Genomic DNA, 14,481 nt, shown 5'->3' with positions numbered 1-14,481 from the left:
AAACTGTCCCTTCAGCTCCATGCCACGGAGCTCCACTATGTCTACCTGCAGGCTACCAAGGCGCTACACACTTTAAAAGGGCATGTGTAGATGTTCCTTTTGTATTTCGTGATTTTTGTCACTATTTGGTTGAGTTTGTCATCATGGGCCCCTGTCGATTGTAGACTTAATTAAGTCTTTGATGTAAGCAGGGGTGTATTTTTGTCCCCCCCCCCTCAGTTCTATAATAAGAATGTGATACAAAACGAGGCAACTGTGTGCTTTAGGACCATGCGGACGCCCCCGAGCCCCCCCCACACACACTTCTAAAACCACAGTTGCGCCCCTGGATGTATGCCTTTCATTTCAAATCATGTGTAGGATTTATCTGGCCTAGTTCACGTCAGCTGTTTCTTTTACTCCGGTTACTTTCACATTGATGTCGGCCTTGTTTTTAAAAAAAAAAGTCTTTTATTTCACCTTTATTTAACCAGGTAGGCCAGTTGAGAACAAGTTCTCATTCACAACTGCGACCTGGCCAAGATAAAGCAAGGCAGTGCGACACAAACAACAACCCAGAGTTACACATGGGAAAAACAAATATACAGTCAATAACACAATAGAAAAATCTGTATAGTGTGGGAAAATGAAGTAAGAAGGTAAGGCAATAAATACTCCAATAGGGGCGAAGTAATTACAATTTAGCAATTTACACTGGAATTATAGATGTGCAGATGATGATGTGCAAGTAGAAATACTGGTGTGCAAAAGAGCAAAAAAAAGTTAATAAAAACAATATGGGGATGAGGTAGGTAGTTGGGTGGGCTATTTACAGATGCGCTGTGTACAGCTGCAGTGATCGGTAAGCTGCTCTGGCAGCTGACGCTTAAAGTTAGCGAGGGAGATATAAGTCTCCAACTTCAGTGATTTTTGCACTTTGTTCCAGGCTTTGGGGGTGACCAGTGAAATATACCTGCTGGAGCGCGTGCTACAGTATGGGTGGGTGTTGCTATGGTGACCAGTGAGCTGAGATAAGGAGGAACTTTACCTAGCAAAGACTTGTGCAAGTAGAAATGGTGTGCAAAAGAGCAAAAAAAAGTCAATAAAAACTATATGGGGATGACCTGGAGCCAGTGGGTTTGGGGATGACCTAGAGCCGGTGGGTTTGGGGATGACCTAGAGCCGGTGGGTTTGGGGATGACCTAGAGCCGGTGGGTTTGGGGATGACCTAGAGCCGGTGGGTTTGGGGATGACCTGGAGCCAGTGGGTTTGGGGATGACCTAGAGCCAGTGGGTTTGGGGATGACCTGGAGCCAGTGGGTTTGGGGATGACCTAGAGCCAGTGGGTTTGGGGATGACCTAGAGCCAGTGGGTTTGGGGATGACCTAGAGCCAGTGGGTTTGGGGATGACCTGGAGCCGGTGGGTTTGGGGATGACCTAGAGCCAGTGGGTTTGGGGATGACCTGGAGCCAGTGGGTTTGGGGATGACCTAGAGCCAGTGGGTTTGGGGATGACCTAGAGCCGGTGGGTTTGGGGATGACCTAGAGCCGGTGGGTTTGGGGATGACCTAGAGCCGGTGGGTTTGGGGATGACCTGAGCCGGTGGGTTTGGGGATGACCTAGAGCCGGTTTTGGGGATGACCTAGAGCCGGTGGGTTTGGGGGATGACCTAGAGCCCTAGAGCCGGTGGGTTTGGGGATGACCTGGGTTTGGGGATGACCAGTGGTGGGTTTGGGGATGACCTAGAGCCGGTGGGTTTGGGGATGACCTAGAGCCAGTTTGGGGATTTTTGGGGATGACCTAGAGCCGGTGGGTTTGGGGATGACCTAGAGCCGGTGGGTTTGGGGATGACCTAGAGCCGGTGGGTTTGGGGATGACCTAGAGCCGGTGGGTTTGGGGATGACCTAGAGCCAGTGGGTTTGGGGATGACCTAGAGCCGGTGGGTTTGGGGATGACCTAGAGCCGGTGGGTTTGGGGATGACCTGGAGCCGGTGGGTTTGGGGATGACCTGGAGCCAGTGGGTTTGGGGATGACCTGGAGCCAGTGGGTTTGGGGATGACCTGGAGCCGGTGGGTTTGGGGATGACCTGGAGTCAGTGGGTTTGGGGATGACCTGGACCCAGTGGGTTTGGGGATGACCTGGAGCCAGTGGGTTTGGGGATGACCTGGAGCCAGTGGGTTTGGCGACGAATATGTAGCGAGGACCAGCCAACAAGAGCATACAGGTCGCAGTGGTGGATAGTATATGGGGCTTTGGTGACAAATTGAATGGCACTGTGATAGACTGCATGCAATTTGCTGAGTAGTGTGTTGTAGGCTATTTTGTAAATTACATTGCCGAAGTCGAGGATCGGTAGGATAGTCAGTTTTACGAGGGTATGTTTGGCAGCATGAGTGAAGTAGGCTTTGTTGCAAAGTAGGAAGCCGATTCTAGATTTAATTTTGGATTGGAGATGCTTAATGTGAGTCTGGAAGGAGAGTTTACAGTCTAGCCAGACACCTAGGTATTTATAGTTGTCCACATATTCTAAGTCAGAACCGTCCAGAGTGGTGATGCTAGTCGGGCTGGCAGGTGCGGGCAGCGATCGGTTGAAGAGCATGCATTTGGTTTTACTAGCATTTAAGAGCAGTTGCAGGCCACGGAAGGAGTGTTGTATGACGTTGAAGCTCGTTTGGAAAGCAGGGCCAGAGGTATACAGAAGGGCCAGAGGTATACAGAATGTTGTCGTCTGCGTAGAGGTGGATCAAATAATGATTATGCTTATATTTAATGTTGCACTGTATGCGCCATTACACAGGTAAATGAGTCAATTTATGACGAGGAGGACAGTTGTGGTTCACATTGTACACTCAGTTTCACAGACCTTTAAGCCAAATATTGCAGTTATAATTCATATCTGGGGTCATTTTTGTTTGTTTTTGCTGTTCTCCATATAATTTGTGAGTTTTTCAATTGTGTCGAAATGCAGTAAATGAGCCTGAAACTTAAAAATGCCTTGGGGGAAATCGACCCCCCCACCCCACTTTGCCATACCCTAGGTTTAGCTGAACTGACCCCACTGCTCTAAACTCTCTACTTGTCATCCACCTTACTTCAAGCCAGCCTTAAAATTGGATAATTTCTTTTTTTTACATTTTCACATCTGCACTCTCAGATTCAGACCAACTAATTCCTCACGTTTGTGCAATTTTGGAAAGGCCAATCGCATTATCAACACAAAAAAAAGCACAGACTAGCTACGTAATGTATTTAAACAGGCACAGCACATCGTATTTAGCAGGAATCTCGGCATCCAGAACCAAATCTTGCTATTCTATTTCATCTGTCACAAGAGAATAATTCAGTACTAACCAAATCAACGCATTCTTTTTTGGGGTGATTAAAACTGAACAAACTGTTATTTTAATAAAGACTTTATAGGCATTCAACCGCACTGCAACCTTATGGAGGCCAAAAGCCTTGAGTGCCAGCTGCTTTCCTAATGGACAGTCTGTTACTGAGGGTACATACATCTGGGGGGCAGGACAGAGACAAAAATAGCAATCTCAAGCCCCGAGGGCACTCTCTTCACCACCCTCCCGCTCACTATCTTCTCCTCTTTATTTCTCTCTCTCTCTTGCCCTTCTCTCTGTACCTTGCTCTTCACCCATCTCTCTCTTCCCTCCACCCCTCTCTCTCCATCCTGTCCGCTTTCTCTCCTCTCTTTCATCCCACCTGCAGCGTTGTCCCACAGGGTCACATTAGAGTCCCCCCTGCCAGGTGGGACAGCTCAGACTGTTCATCTGCTGCACCAGCTGTGCTCCTCTACACTACTTCTCCTGCTACTCCATGCATGTAGAGAGCGGGGGTGACACATCCCTTACTCAGCACAATACCACCACAGATGGGATACTGAGACCTCGTCCCTCACATGCAACATGCAACAGTGGTAGTCATCAACACAGGGCATATGGAAGCTAGATTCGTCAGTGAGTAGCCTTGCACGAGACTTGGCATCTGCGACCTGGAACAGCTCATAGGAGCAGCAGCCTCCTTTTTCTGTAGCGTGAGGCAGCTTGATGTGCAAGTACACCCCCTGGACAGGTATGACTCGGCCGGGGATCAAACTCTCAACCTTCCAATATCAGGGTGGACACTCTAACCACAAGGCCGTCAGTAAGTAAGTGAGACTCCTGGGCAATTCCATGTTTAAAAACAAAAACCATCGATTTAAAAGTTTAACAAACCATTCAAACTATGCTCAATGACTACTTTGAACAATTTACACAGTAACAATATATACAGTAGCAGTCAAAAGCTTAGACACATACTTTGTATTTGAGATTCTTAAAAGTAGCCACCATTTGCCTTGATGACAGCTTTGCACACTCCTCGCATTCTCTCAACCAGCTTCATGAGGTAGTCACCTGGAAGGCATTTCAATTAACAGGTGTGCCTTGTTAAAAGTTTGTTAAAAATGTGTGGAATTTCTTTCATTCTTAATGTGTTTCAGCCAATCAGTTGTGTTGTGACAAGGTAGGGGTGGTAAACAGAAGATAGCACTATTTGGTAAAAGATAAAGCCCATATTATGGCAAGAACAGCTCAAATAAGCAAAGAGAAATGACTGTCCATCATTACTTTAAGACATGAAGGTCAGTCAATATGGAAAATGTCAAGAACTTTGAAAGTTTCTTCAAGTGCATTCGCAAAAACCATCAAGCTCTATGATGAAACTGGTTCTCATGAGGTCTGCCACAGGAAAGGAAGACCCAGAGTTAATTCTGCTGCACAGGATAAATGCTTCACAGAGTTCAGGTAACAGACACATCTCAACATGTTCAGTGGTGACTGCATGAATCAGGCCTTCATGGTCGAATTGGTGCAAAGAAACCACTACTAAAGGACACCAATAATAAGAAGAGACTTGCTTGGGCCAAAGAGTTTTTCTTTCCCAGAAATATCTCAGACCCCTAACTGGAGCTAGGACTATTTCCTGGTCATGTCACATGGTCAGGATCAGGAAAAGCTCATCTGTCAACCTATCAGCTCTGAGGCCTACCTTGATCTCGTAGATCTTGAGCTTCCTCTTAATGCCGCTGTTCTCTCTCTCCAGGCCCGCCAGCCGTGTCTTGATGTCCTGGTAGGCGGTGATGAGTGTGAAGTGGGAGGCGGAGTACATGTCTTCAGGGAGGGGTGAGGAGGACCAGCCCACGTCGCCACAGCCGTCCTCTTTTAAGCCCTCGCCACCTCCCAGCAGCCTAAGCTCACCGCCGAATAGAGACTCCATTGCTTAGAGCCTCAACCTGCCAGAGGGGGAGAGAGATGATTAGTAGGAAGATACACTACATGACCAAAAGTATGTGGTCGTCCAACATGTCGTTCCAAAATCATGGGCATTGAAATGGTGTTGGTCCCCCCTTTGCTGCTTTAACAAATCAAATCAAAGTTTTTTTGTCACGTGCGCCGAATACAACAGGTGCAAACCTTACAGTGGAATGCTTACTTACAGGCTCTAACCAATGGCGTGGGAAAAAAAGGTGTGTGTGTGTGTGTGTGTGTAGGTGAGTAAAGAAATAAAACAACACTAAAAAGACATTTGAAAAAAGAGTAGCAAGGCTATATACAGACACCTGTTAGTCAGGCTTATTGAGGTAGTATGTACATGTAGGTATCGTTAAAGTGCCTATGCATATATGATGAACAGAGTAGCAGGAGCGTAAATGTCATGTTTTGTCATTTATTATCTTGTCTTGTCCCTGTGCTTCCCATTCTATTCGTTTCCCTCTGCTGGTCTTATTAGGTTCTTTCCCTCTTTCTATCCCTCTCTCTCCCCCTCCCTCTCTCACTCTCTCGCTCTCTCTTCTCTCTATCGTTCCGTTCCTGCTCCCAGCTGTTCCTATTCCCCTAATCAATCATTTAGTCTTCCCACACCTGTTCCCGATCCTTTCCCCTGATTAGAGTCCCTATTTCTTCCTTTGTGTTCCGTTCCTGTCCTGTCGGTTCCTTGTCTAGACTTCACCGTGCTGTGTTTGTGTATCGCCCTGTCGTGTCGTGTTTTCCTCAGATGCTGCGTGGTGAGCAGGTGTCTGAGTCTGTCTGGTTCAAGTGCCTTCCCGAGGCAACCTGCTGTTCACCTGCTGTTCAAGATCGAGTCTCCAGTTTGTCCTCGTCATTTCGAGTGAAAGTTGTGTTTTTTGTTTGTATTTACTTTACTGGATTAAAGACTCTGTTTTCGCCAAGTCGCTTTTGGGTCCTCTTTCACCTGCATGACAGAAGGAACCGACCAAGGAATGGACCCAGCGACTTCAGACGCTCGTTACACTGCCGTCGAGATCCAAGGAGCCATGCTCGGCAGACACGAGCAGGAATTGTCTGCCGCTCGCCATGCCGTGGAGAACCTGGCCGCTCAGGTTTCCGACCTCTCTGGACAGTTCCAGAGTCTACGTCTCGTGCCACCTGTTACTTCCTGGCCTGCCGAGCCTCCAGAACCTAGGGTTAATAACCCACCTTGCTACTCCGGGCAGCCCACTGAGTGCCGCTCCTTTCTCACGCAGTGTGAGATTGTGTTCTCTCTCCAACCCAACACATACTCTAGAGAGAGCTCGGGTTGCTTACGTCATTTCACTCCTTACTGGCCGGGCTCGAGAATGGGGCACAGCTATCTGGGAGGCAAGGGCTGATTGCTCTAACAAGTTCCAGAACTTTAAAGAGGAGATGATTCGGGTTTTTGACCGTTCAGTTTTTGGTAGGGAGGCTTCTAGGGCCCTGGCTTCCTTATGCCAAGGTGAACGGTCCATAACGGATTATTCTATTGAGTTTCGCACTCTTGCTGCCTCTAGTGAGTGGAACGAGCCGGCGCTGCTCGCTCGTTTTCTGGAGGGACTCCACGCAGTGGTTAAGGATGAGATTCTCTCCCGGGAGGTTCCTTCAGATGTGGACTCTTTGATTGCTCTCGCCATCCGCATAGAACGACGGGTAGATCTTCGTCACCGGGCTCGTGGAAGAGAGCTCGCATCAACGGTGTTTCCTGCTCCGCATCGCAACCATCTCCCTCCTCTGGCTCAGAGTCTGAGCCCATGCAGCTGGGAGGGATTCGCATCTCGACTAAGGAGAGGGAACGGAGGATCACCAACCGCCTGTGCCTCTATTGCGGAGTTGCTGGACATTTTGTTAATTCATGTCCAGTAAAAGCCAGAGCTCATCTGTAAGCGGAGGGCTACAGGTGAGCGCAACTACTCAAGTCTCTCCATCAAGATCCTGTACTACTTTGTCGGTCCATCTACGCTGGACCGGTTCGGGTGCTACATGTAGTGCCTTGATAGACTCTGGGGCTGAGGGTTGTTTCATGGACGAAGCATGGGTTCGGAAACATGACATTCCTTTCAGAGAGTTAGAGAAGCCTACGCCCATGTTCGCCTTAGATGGTAGTCATCTTCCCAGTATCAGATTTGAGACACTACCTTTAACCCTCACAGTATCTGGTAACCACAGTGAGACTATTTCTTTTTTGATTTTTCGTTCACCGTTTACACCTGTTGTTTTGGGTCATCCCTGGCTAGTATGTCATAATCCTTCTATTAATTGGTCTAGTAATTCTATCCTATCCTGGAACGTTTCTTGTCATGTGAAGTGTTTAATGTCTGCCATCCCTCCCGTTTCTTCTGTCCCTACTTCTCAGGAGGAACCTGGCGATTTGACAGGAGTGCCGGAGGAATATCATGATCTGCGCACGGTCTTCAGTCGGTCCCGAGCCAACTCCCTTCCTCCTCACCGGTCGTATGATTGTAGTATTGATCTCCTTCCGGGGACCACTCCTCCTCGGGGTAGACTATACTCTCTGTCGGCTCCCGAACGTAAGGCTCTCGAGGATTATTTGTCTGTGTCTCTTGACGCCGGTACCATAGTGCCTTCTTCCTCTCCGGCCGGGGCGGGGTTCTTTTTTGTTAAGAAGAAGGACGGTACTCTGCGCCCCTGCGTGGATTATCGAGGGCTGAATGACATAACGGTTAAGAATCGTTATCCGCTTCCCCTTATGTCATCAGCCTTCGAGATTCTGCAGGGAGCCAGGTGCTTTACTAAGTTGGACCTTCGTAACGCTACCATCTCGTGCGCATCAGAGAGGGGGACGAGTGGAAAACGGCGTTTAACACTCCGTTAGGCATTTTGAGTACCGGGTTCTGCCGTTTGGTCTCGCCAATGCGCCAGCTGTTTTTCAGGCATTAGTTAATGATGTTCTGAGAGACATGCTGAACATCTTTGTTTTTGTCTATCTTGACGATATCCTGATTTTTTCTCCGTCACTCGAGATTCATGTTCAGCACGTTCGACGTGTTCTACAGCGCCTTTTAGAGAATTGTCTCTACGTAAAGTCTGAGAAGTGCTCTTTTCATGTCTCCTCCGTTACTTTTCTCGGTTCCGTTATTTCCGCTGAAGGCATTCAGATGGATTCCGCTAAGGTCCAAGCTGTCAGTGATTGGCCCGTTCCAAGGTCACGTGTCGAGTTGCAGCGCTTTTTAGGTTTCGCTAATTTCTATCGGCGTTTCATTCGTAATTTCGGTCAAGTTGCTGCCCCTCTCACAGCTCTTACTTCTGTCAAGACGTGTTTTAAGTGGTCCGGTTCCGCCCAGGGAGCTTTTGATCTTCTAAAAGAACGTTTTACGTCCGCTCCTATCCTCGTTACTCCTGACGTCACTAGACAATTCATTGTCGAGGTTGACGCTTCAGAGGTAGGCGTGGGAGCCATTCTATCCCAGCGCTTCCAGTCTGACGATAAGGTTCATCCTTGCGCTTATTTTTCTCATCGCCTGTCGCCATCTGAGCGCAACTATGATGTGGGTAACCGTGAACTGCTCGCCATCCGCTAGCCCTAGGCGAATGGCGACAGTGGTTGGAGGGGGCGACCGTTCCTTTTGTCGTTTGGACAGACCATAAGAACCTTGAGTACATCCGTTCTGCCAAACGACTTAATGCCCGTCAAGCTCGTTGGGCGTTGTTTTTCGCTCGTTTCGAGTTTGTGATTTCTTACCGTCCGGGTAGCAAGAACACCAAGCCTGATGCCTTATCCCGTCTGTTTAGTTCTTCTGTGGCTTCTACTGATCCCGAGGGGATTCTTCCTTATGGGCGTGTTGTCGGGTTAACAGTCTGGGGAATTGAAAGACAGGTTAAGCAAGCACTCACGCACACTGCGCGCCGCGCGCTTGTCCTAGTAACCTCCTTTTCGTTCCTGTTTCCACTCGTCTGGCTGTTCTTCAGTGGGCTCACTCTGCCAAGTTAGCTGGTCATCCCGGTGTTCGAGGCACTCTTGCGTCTATTCGCCAGCGCTTTTGGTGGCCGACTCAGGAGCGTGACACGCGCCGTTTCGTGGCTGCTTGTTCGGACTGCGCGCAGACTAAGTCGGGTAACTCTCCTCCTGCCGGTCGTCTCAGACCGCTCCCCATTCCTTCTCGACCATGGTCTCACATCGCCTTAGACTTCATTACCGGTCTGCCTTTGTCTGCGGGGAAGACTGTGATTCTTACGGTTGTCGATAGGTTCTCTAAGGCGGCACATTTCATTCCCCTCGCTAAACTTCCTTCCGCTAAGAAGACGGCACAAATCATTATCGAGAATGTATTCAGAATTCATGGCCTCCCGTTAGACGCCGTTTCAGACAGAGGCCCGCAATTCACGTCACAGTTTTGGAGGGAGTTCTGTCGTTTGATTGGTGCGTCCGTCAGTCTCTCTTCCGGGTTTCATCCCCAGTCTAACGGTCAAGCAGAGAGGGCCAATCAGACGATTGGTCGCATACTACGCAGCCTTTCTTTCAGAAACCCTGCGTCTTGGGCAGAACAGCTCCCCTGGGCAGAATACGCTCACAATTCGCTTCCTTCGTCTGCTACCGGGTTATCTCCGTTTCAGAGTAGTCTGGGTTACCAGCCTCCTCTGTTCTCATCCCAGCTTGCCGAGTCCAGCGTTCCCTCCGCTCAAGCGTTTGTCCAACGCTGTGAGCGCACCTGGAGGAGGGTGAGGTCTGCACTTTGCCGTTACAGGGCACAGACTGTGAGAGCCGCCAATAAACGCAGGATTAAGAGTCCAAGGTATTGTTGCGGCCAGAGAGTGTGGCTTTCCACTCGCAACCTTCCTCTTACGACAGCTTCTCGTAAGTTGACTCCGCGGTTCATTGGTCCGTTCCGTGTCTCCCAGGTCGTCAATCCTGTCGCTGTGCGACTGCTTCTTCCGCGACATCTTCGTCGCGTCCATCCTGTCTTCCATGTCTCCTGTGTTAAGCCCTTTCTTCGCACCCCCGTTCGTCTTCCCTCCCCCTCCCGTCCTTGTCGAGAGCGCACCTATTTACAAGGTACATAAGATCATGGACATGCGTTCTCGGGGACGGGGTCACCAATACTTAGTGGATTGGGAGGGTTACGGTCCTGAGGAGAGGAGTTGGGTTCCGTCTCGGGACGTGCTGGACCGTTCACTCATTGATGATTTCCTCCGTTGCCGCCAGGATTCCTCCTCGAGTGCGCCAGGAGGCGCTCGGTGAGTGGGGGGTACTGTCATGTTTTGTCATTTATTATCTTGTCTTGTCCCTGTGCTTCCCATTCTATTCGTTTCCCTCTGCTGGTCTTATTAGGTTCTTTCCCTCTTTCTATCCCTCTCTCTCCCCCTCCCTCTCTCACTCTCTCGCTCTCTCTTCTCTCTATCGTTCCGTTCCTGCTCCCAGCTGTTCCTATTCCCCTAATCAATCATTTAGTCTTCCCACACCTGTTCCCGATCCTTTCCCCTGATTAGAGTCCCTATTTCTTCCTTTGTGTTCCGTTCCTGTCCTGTCGGTTCCTTGTCTAGACTTCACCGTGCTGTGTTTGTGTATCGCCCTGTCGTGTCGTGTTTTCCTCAGATGCTGCGTGGTGAGCAGGTGTCTGAGTCTGTCTGGTTCAAGTGGAGGGGTTGGCAGATGGTGGGACACAATGAAGATAGCCCGGTTAGCCAATGTGTGGGAGCACTGGTTGGTCGGGCCAATTTAGGTAGTATGTACATGAATGTATAGTTAAAGTGACTATGCATATATGATAAGCAGAGAGTAGCAGCAGCGTAAAACAGGGGTTGGAGGGGGCACACAATGCAAATAGTCCGGGTAGCCATTTGATTACCTGTTCAGGAGTCTTATGGCTTGGGGGTAAAAACTGTTGAGAAGCCTTTTTGTCCTAGACTTGGCACTCCGGTACAGCTTGCCATGCGGTATTAGAGAGAACAGGGGTGGCTGGGGTCTTTGGCAATTTTTAGGGCCTTCCTCTGACACCGCCTGGTGTAGAGGTCCTGGATGGCAGGCAGCGTTGCCCCAGTGATGTACTGGGCCGTACGCACTACCCTCTGAAGTGCCTTGTGGTCGGAGGCCGAGCAATTGCCGTACCAGGCAGTGATGCAACCGGTCAGGATGCTCTCGATGTTGCAGCTGTGGAACCCTTTGAGGATCTCAGGACCCATGCCAAATCTTTTTAGTTTCCTGAGGGGGAATAGGCTTTGTCGTGCACTCTTCACGACCTTCTTGGTGTGTTTGGACCAATCTAGTTAGTTGTTGATGTGGACACCAAGGAATTTGAAGCTCTCAACCTGGTCCACTACAGATGAGAATGAGGAAGTGCTCTGTGCTCCTTTTCCTGTAGTCCACAATCATCTCCTTAGTCTTGGTTACATTGAGGGATAGGTTGTTATTCTGGCACCACCCGGCCAGGTCTCTGACCTCCTTCCTATAGGCTGTCTCGTCGTTGTCGGTGATCAGGCCTACCACTGTTGTGTCGTCAGCAAACTTAATGATGGTGTTGGAGTCGTGCCTGGCCATGCAGTCGTGGGTGAACAGGGAGTACAGGAGGGGAATGAGCACGCACCCCTGGGGAGCTCCAGTGTTGATGATCAGCATGGCAGATGTGTTGCTACCTACCCTCACCACCTGGGGGCGGCCTGTCAGGAAGTCCAGGATCCAGTTGCAGAGGGAGGTGTTTAGTCCCAGGATCCTTAGCTTGGTGATGAGCTTTGAGGGTACTATGGTGTTGAAGGCTGAGCTGTAGTCAATGAATCGCATCCTCACATAGGTGTTCCTTTTGTCCAGGTGGGAAAGGGCAGTGTGGAGTGCAATAGAGATTGCATCATCTGTGGATCTGTTTGGGCGGTATGCAAATTGGAGTGGGTCTAGGGTTTCTGGGATAATGGTGATGATATGAGCCATTACCAGCCTTTCAAAGCACTTCATGGCTACGGACGTGAGTGCTACAAGTCTGTAGTCATTTAGGCAGGTTGCCTTTGTGTTCTTGGGCACAGGGGACTATGGTGGTCTGCTTGAAGCATGTTGGTATTACAGACTTAATCAGGGACATGTTGAAAATGTCAGTGAAGACACCTGCCAGTGAAGACACCTGCCATTTGGTCAGCACATGCCCAGAGCACACGTCCTGGTAATCCATCTGACCCCGCAGCCTTGTGTATGTTGACCTGTTTAAAGGTCTTACTCACGTCGGCTACGGAGAGCGTGATCACACAGTCGTCCAGAACAGCTGATGCTCTCATGCATGCCTCAGTGTTGCTTGTCTCAAAGCAAGCATAGAAGTGATTTAGCTCGTCTGGTAGGCTTGTGTCACTGGGCTGCTTGCGGCTGTGCTTCCCTTGTAGTCTGTAATAGTTTACAAGCCCTGCCACATCCGACGAGCGTCGGAGCCGGTGTAGTATGATTCAATCTTAACCCTGTATTGGCGCTTTGCCTGTTTGATGGTTCATCGCAGGGCATAGCGGGATTTCTTGTCAGCTTCCAGGTTAGAGTCCCGCACCTTGAAAGCGGCAGCTCTACCCTTTAGCTCAGTGCAAATGTTGCCTGTAATCCATGGCTTCAGGTTGGGGTATGTATGTACAGTCACTGTGGGGACGACGTCCTCAATGCACTAATTGATAAAGCCAGTGACTGATGTGGTGTATTCCTCAATGTCATCAGAAGAATCAGAGAACATGTTCCAGTCTGTGATAGCAAAGCAGCCCTGTAGTTTAGCATCTGCTTCATCTGACCATTTTTTAAAAGACCGAGTCACTGGTGCTTCCTGCTTGAATTTTTGCTTGTATGCAGGAATCAGGAGGATAGAGATGTGGTCGGATTTACCAAATGGAGGAAAGGGGAGCTTTGTACGTGTCTCTGTGTGTGGAGTACAGGTGAATTTCTTTCCCTCTGGTTGCACATTTAATATGGTGATAGAGATTTGGTAGAGCTGATTTAAGTTTCCCTGCATTAAAGTCTACGGCCACTAGGAGCGCCGCCTCTGGGTGAGTGATTTCCTGTTTACTTATTTCCTTATACAGCTGACTGAGTGCGGTCTTAGTACCAGCATCTGTCTGTGGTGGTAAATAAACAGCCATGAAAAGTATAGCTGAGAACTCTCTAGGCAAGAAGTGTGGCCTGCAGTTTATCACAATATACTCTACTTCAGGCGAGCAAAATCTAGAGACTTCCTTAGATTCGTGCACCAGCCATTGTTTACAAATATGCACAGTCTGACCCCCCTCGTCTTACCGGAGTGTTCTGTTCTATCCTGTCGGTGCAGCTTGTATCCTGCTAGCTGAATATCCATGTCGTCATTCAGCCACGATTCCGTGAAGCATAGGATATTACAGTCTTTGATATCCCGTTGGTAGGATATTCGTGATCTTATCTCGTCTAGTTAATTGTCCAATGATTGCACGTTGGCGAGCAACGGCAGCTTTCCTAGTTGTCTTCTGTGGGTCCGGACAAGACATCCGGCTCTTCGTCCTCTGTGTCGCTTCCTTTTGCGAATAATTGAGATATCTGCCCCGTAGGGTGTTTGGAGAATATCGTGCAAGTCCTGCTTGCTGCTGTTGTTGTTTTTGTTGAAGAAGAAATCTTTGTCTAATACGAGGTGAGTGATTGCTGTCCTGATATCCAGAAGCTATTTTCTTCCGTTTTGAACATAATGCAGAAACATTATGTACAAAAGAATTAAAAAATATTGCGGAAAAAAACGTATAATAGCACAATTGGTTAGGAGACCGTAAAACGGCAGCCATCTCCTCCAGCGCCATTTTAGCCTCCACTATTCTGGATAGGCTTTCCACTAGATGCTGGAACATTGCTGAGGCGACTTGCTTCCATTCAGCCACAAGAGCATTAGTGAGGTAGGGCACTGATTTTTGGCGGTTAGGCCTGGCTCGCAGTCGCCGTTCCAAATCATCCCAAAGGTGTTCAATGGGGTTGAAGTCAGGGCTCTGTGCAGGCCAGTCAAGTTACTCCACACCGTTTACTTGGCTTATCACACTCTAGCGACTCCCTGTGATGGGCCGGGTACCGGCAGGCTGACTTCGGTCGCCAGTTGAACCTCCAACACATTGGTGCGGCTGGCATCCGGGTAAAGCGGGCGGGTGTTAAGAAGCGCCGTTTGGCGGGTCATGTTTCGGAGGACCCATGACTCAACCTTCGCCTCCCGAGCCCATTTGGGAGTTGCAGCTATGAGACAATATCGAAATTGGGGATAAAAAAGGGGGGTAAAAAAA

At 49.2% G+C, this 14,481-nt stretch overlaps 1 protein-coding gene across 1 annotated transcript in view; it reads right to left on the bottom strand.

Annotated features, from left to right (window-relative positions):
- tbkbp1 (TBK1 binding protein 1) overlaps positions 1 to 14,481 on the bottom strand; it is an 86,745-nt gene that overhangs the window by 41,326 nt on the left and 30,938 nt on the right. The window contains exon 2 of the mRNA XM_046368858.1: positions 5,018 to 5,261. Coding sequence (XP_046224814.1) covers positions 5,018 to 5,245 — 228 coding nt within the window. The 5' untranslated portion in view covers positions 5,246 to 5,261. The remainder of the gene's footprint in view (positions 1 to 5,017; positions 5,262 to 14,481) is intronic.

The sequence above is a fragment of the Oncorhynchus gorbuscha genome, linkage group LG11 (assembly GCF_021184085.1).
Source record: "Oncorhynchus gorbuscha isolate QuinsamMale2020 ecotype Even-year linkage group LG11, OgorEven_v1.0, whole genome shotgun sequence".
Taxonomy (NCBI): domain Eukaryota; kingdom Metazoa; phylum Chordata; class Actinopteri; order Salmoniformes; family Salmonidae; genus Oncorhynchus; species Oncorhynchus gorbuscha.
The sequence above is the reverse complement of the archived record's forward strand: the minus strand, read 5'-3'. Positions and strand labels throughout refer to the sequence as shown.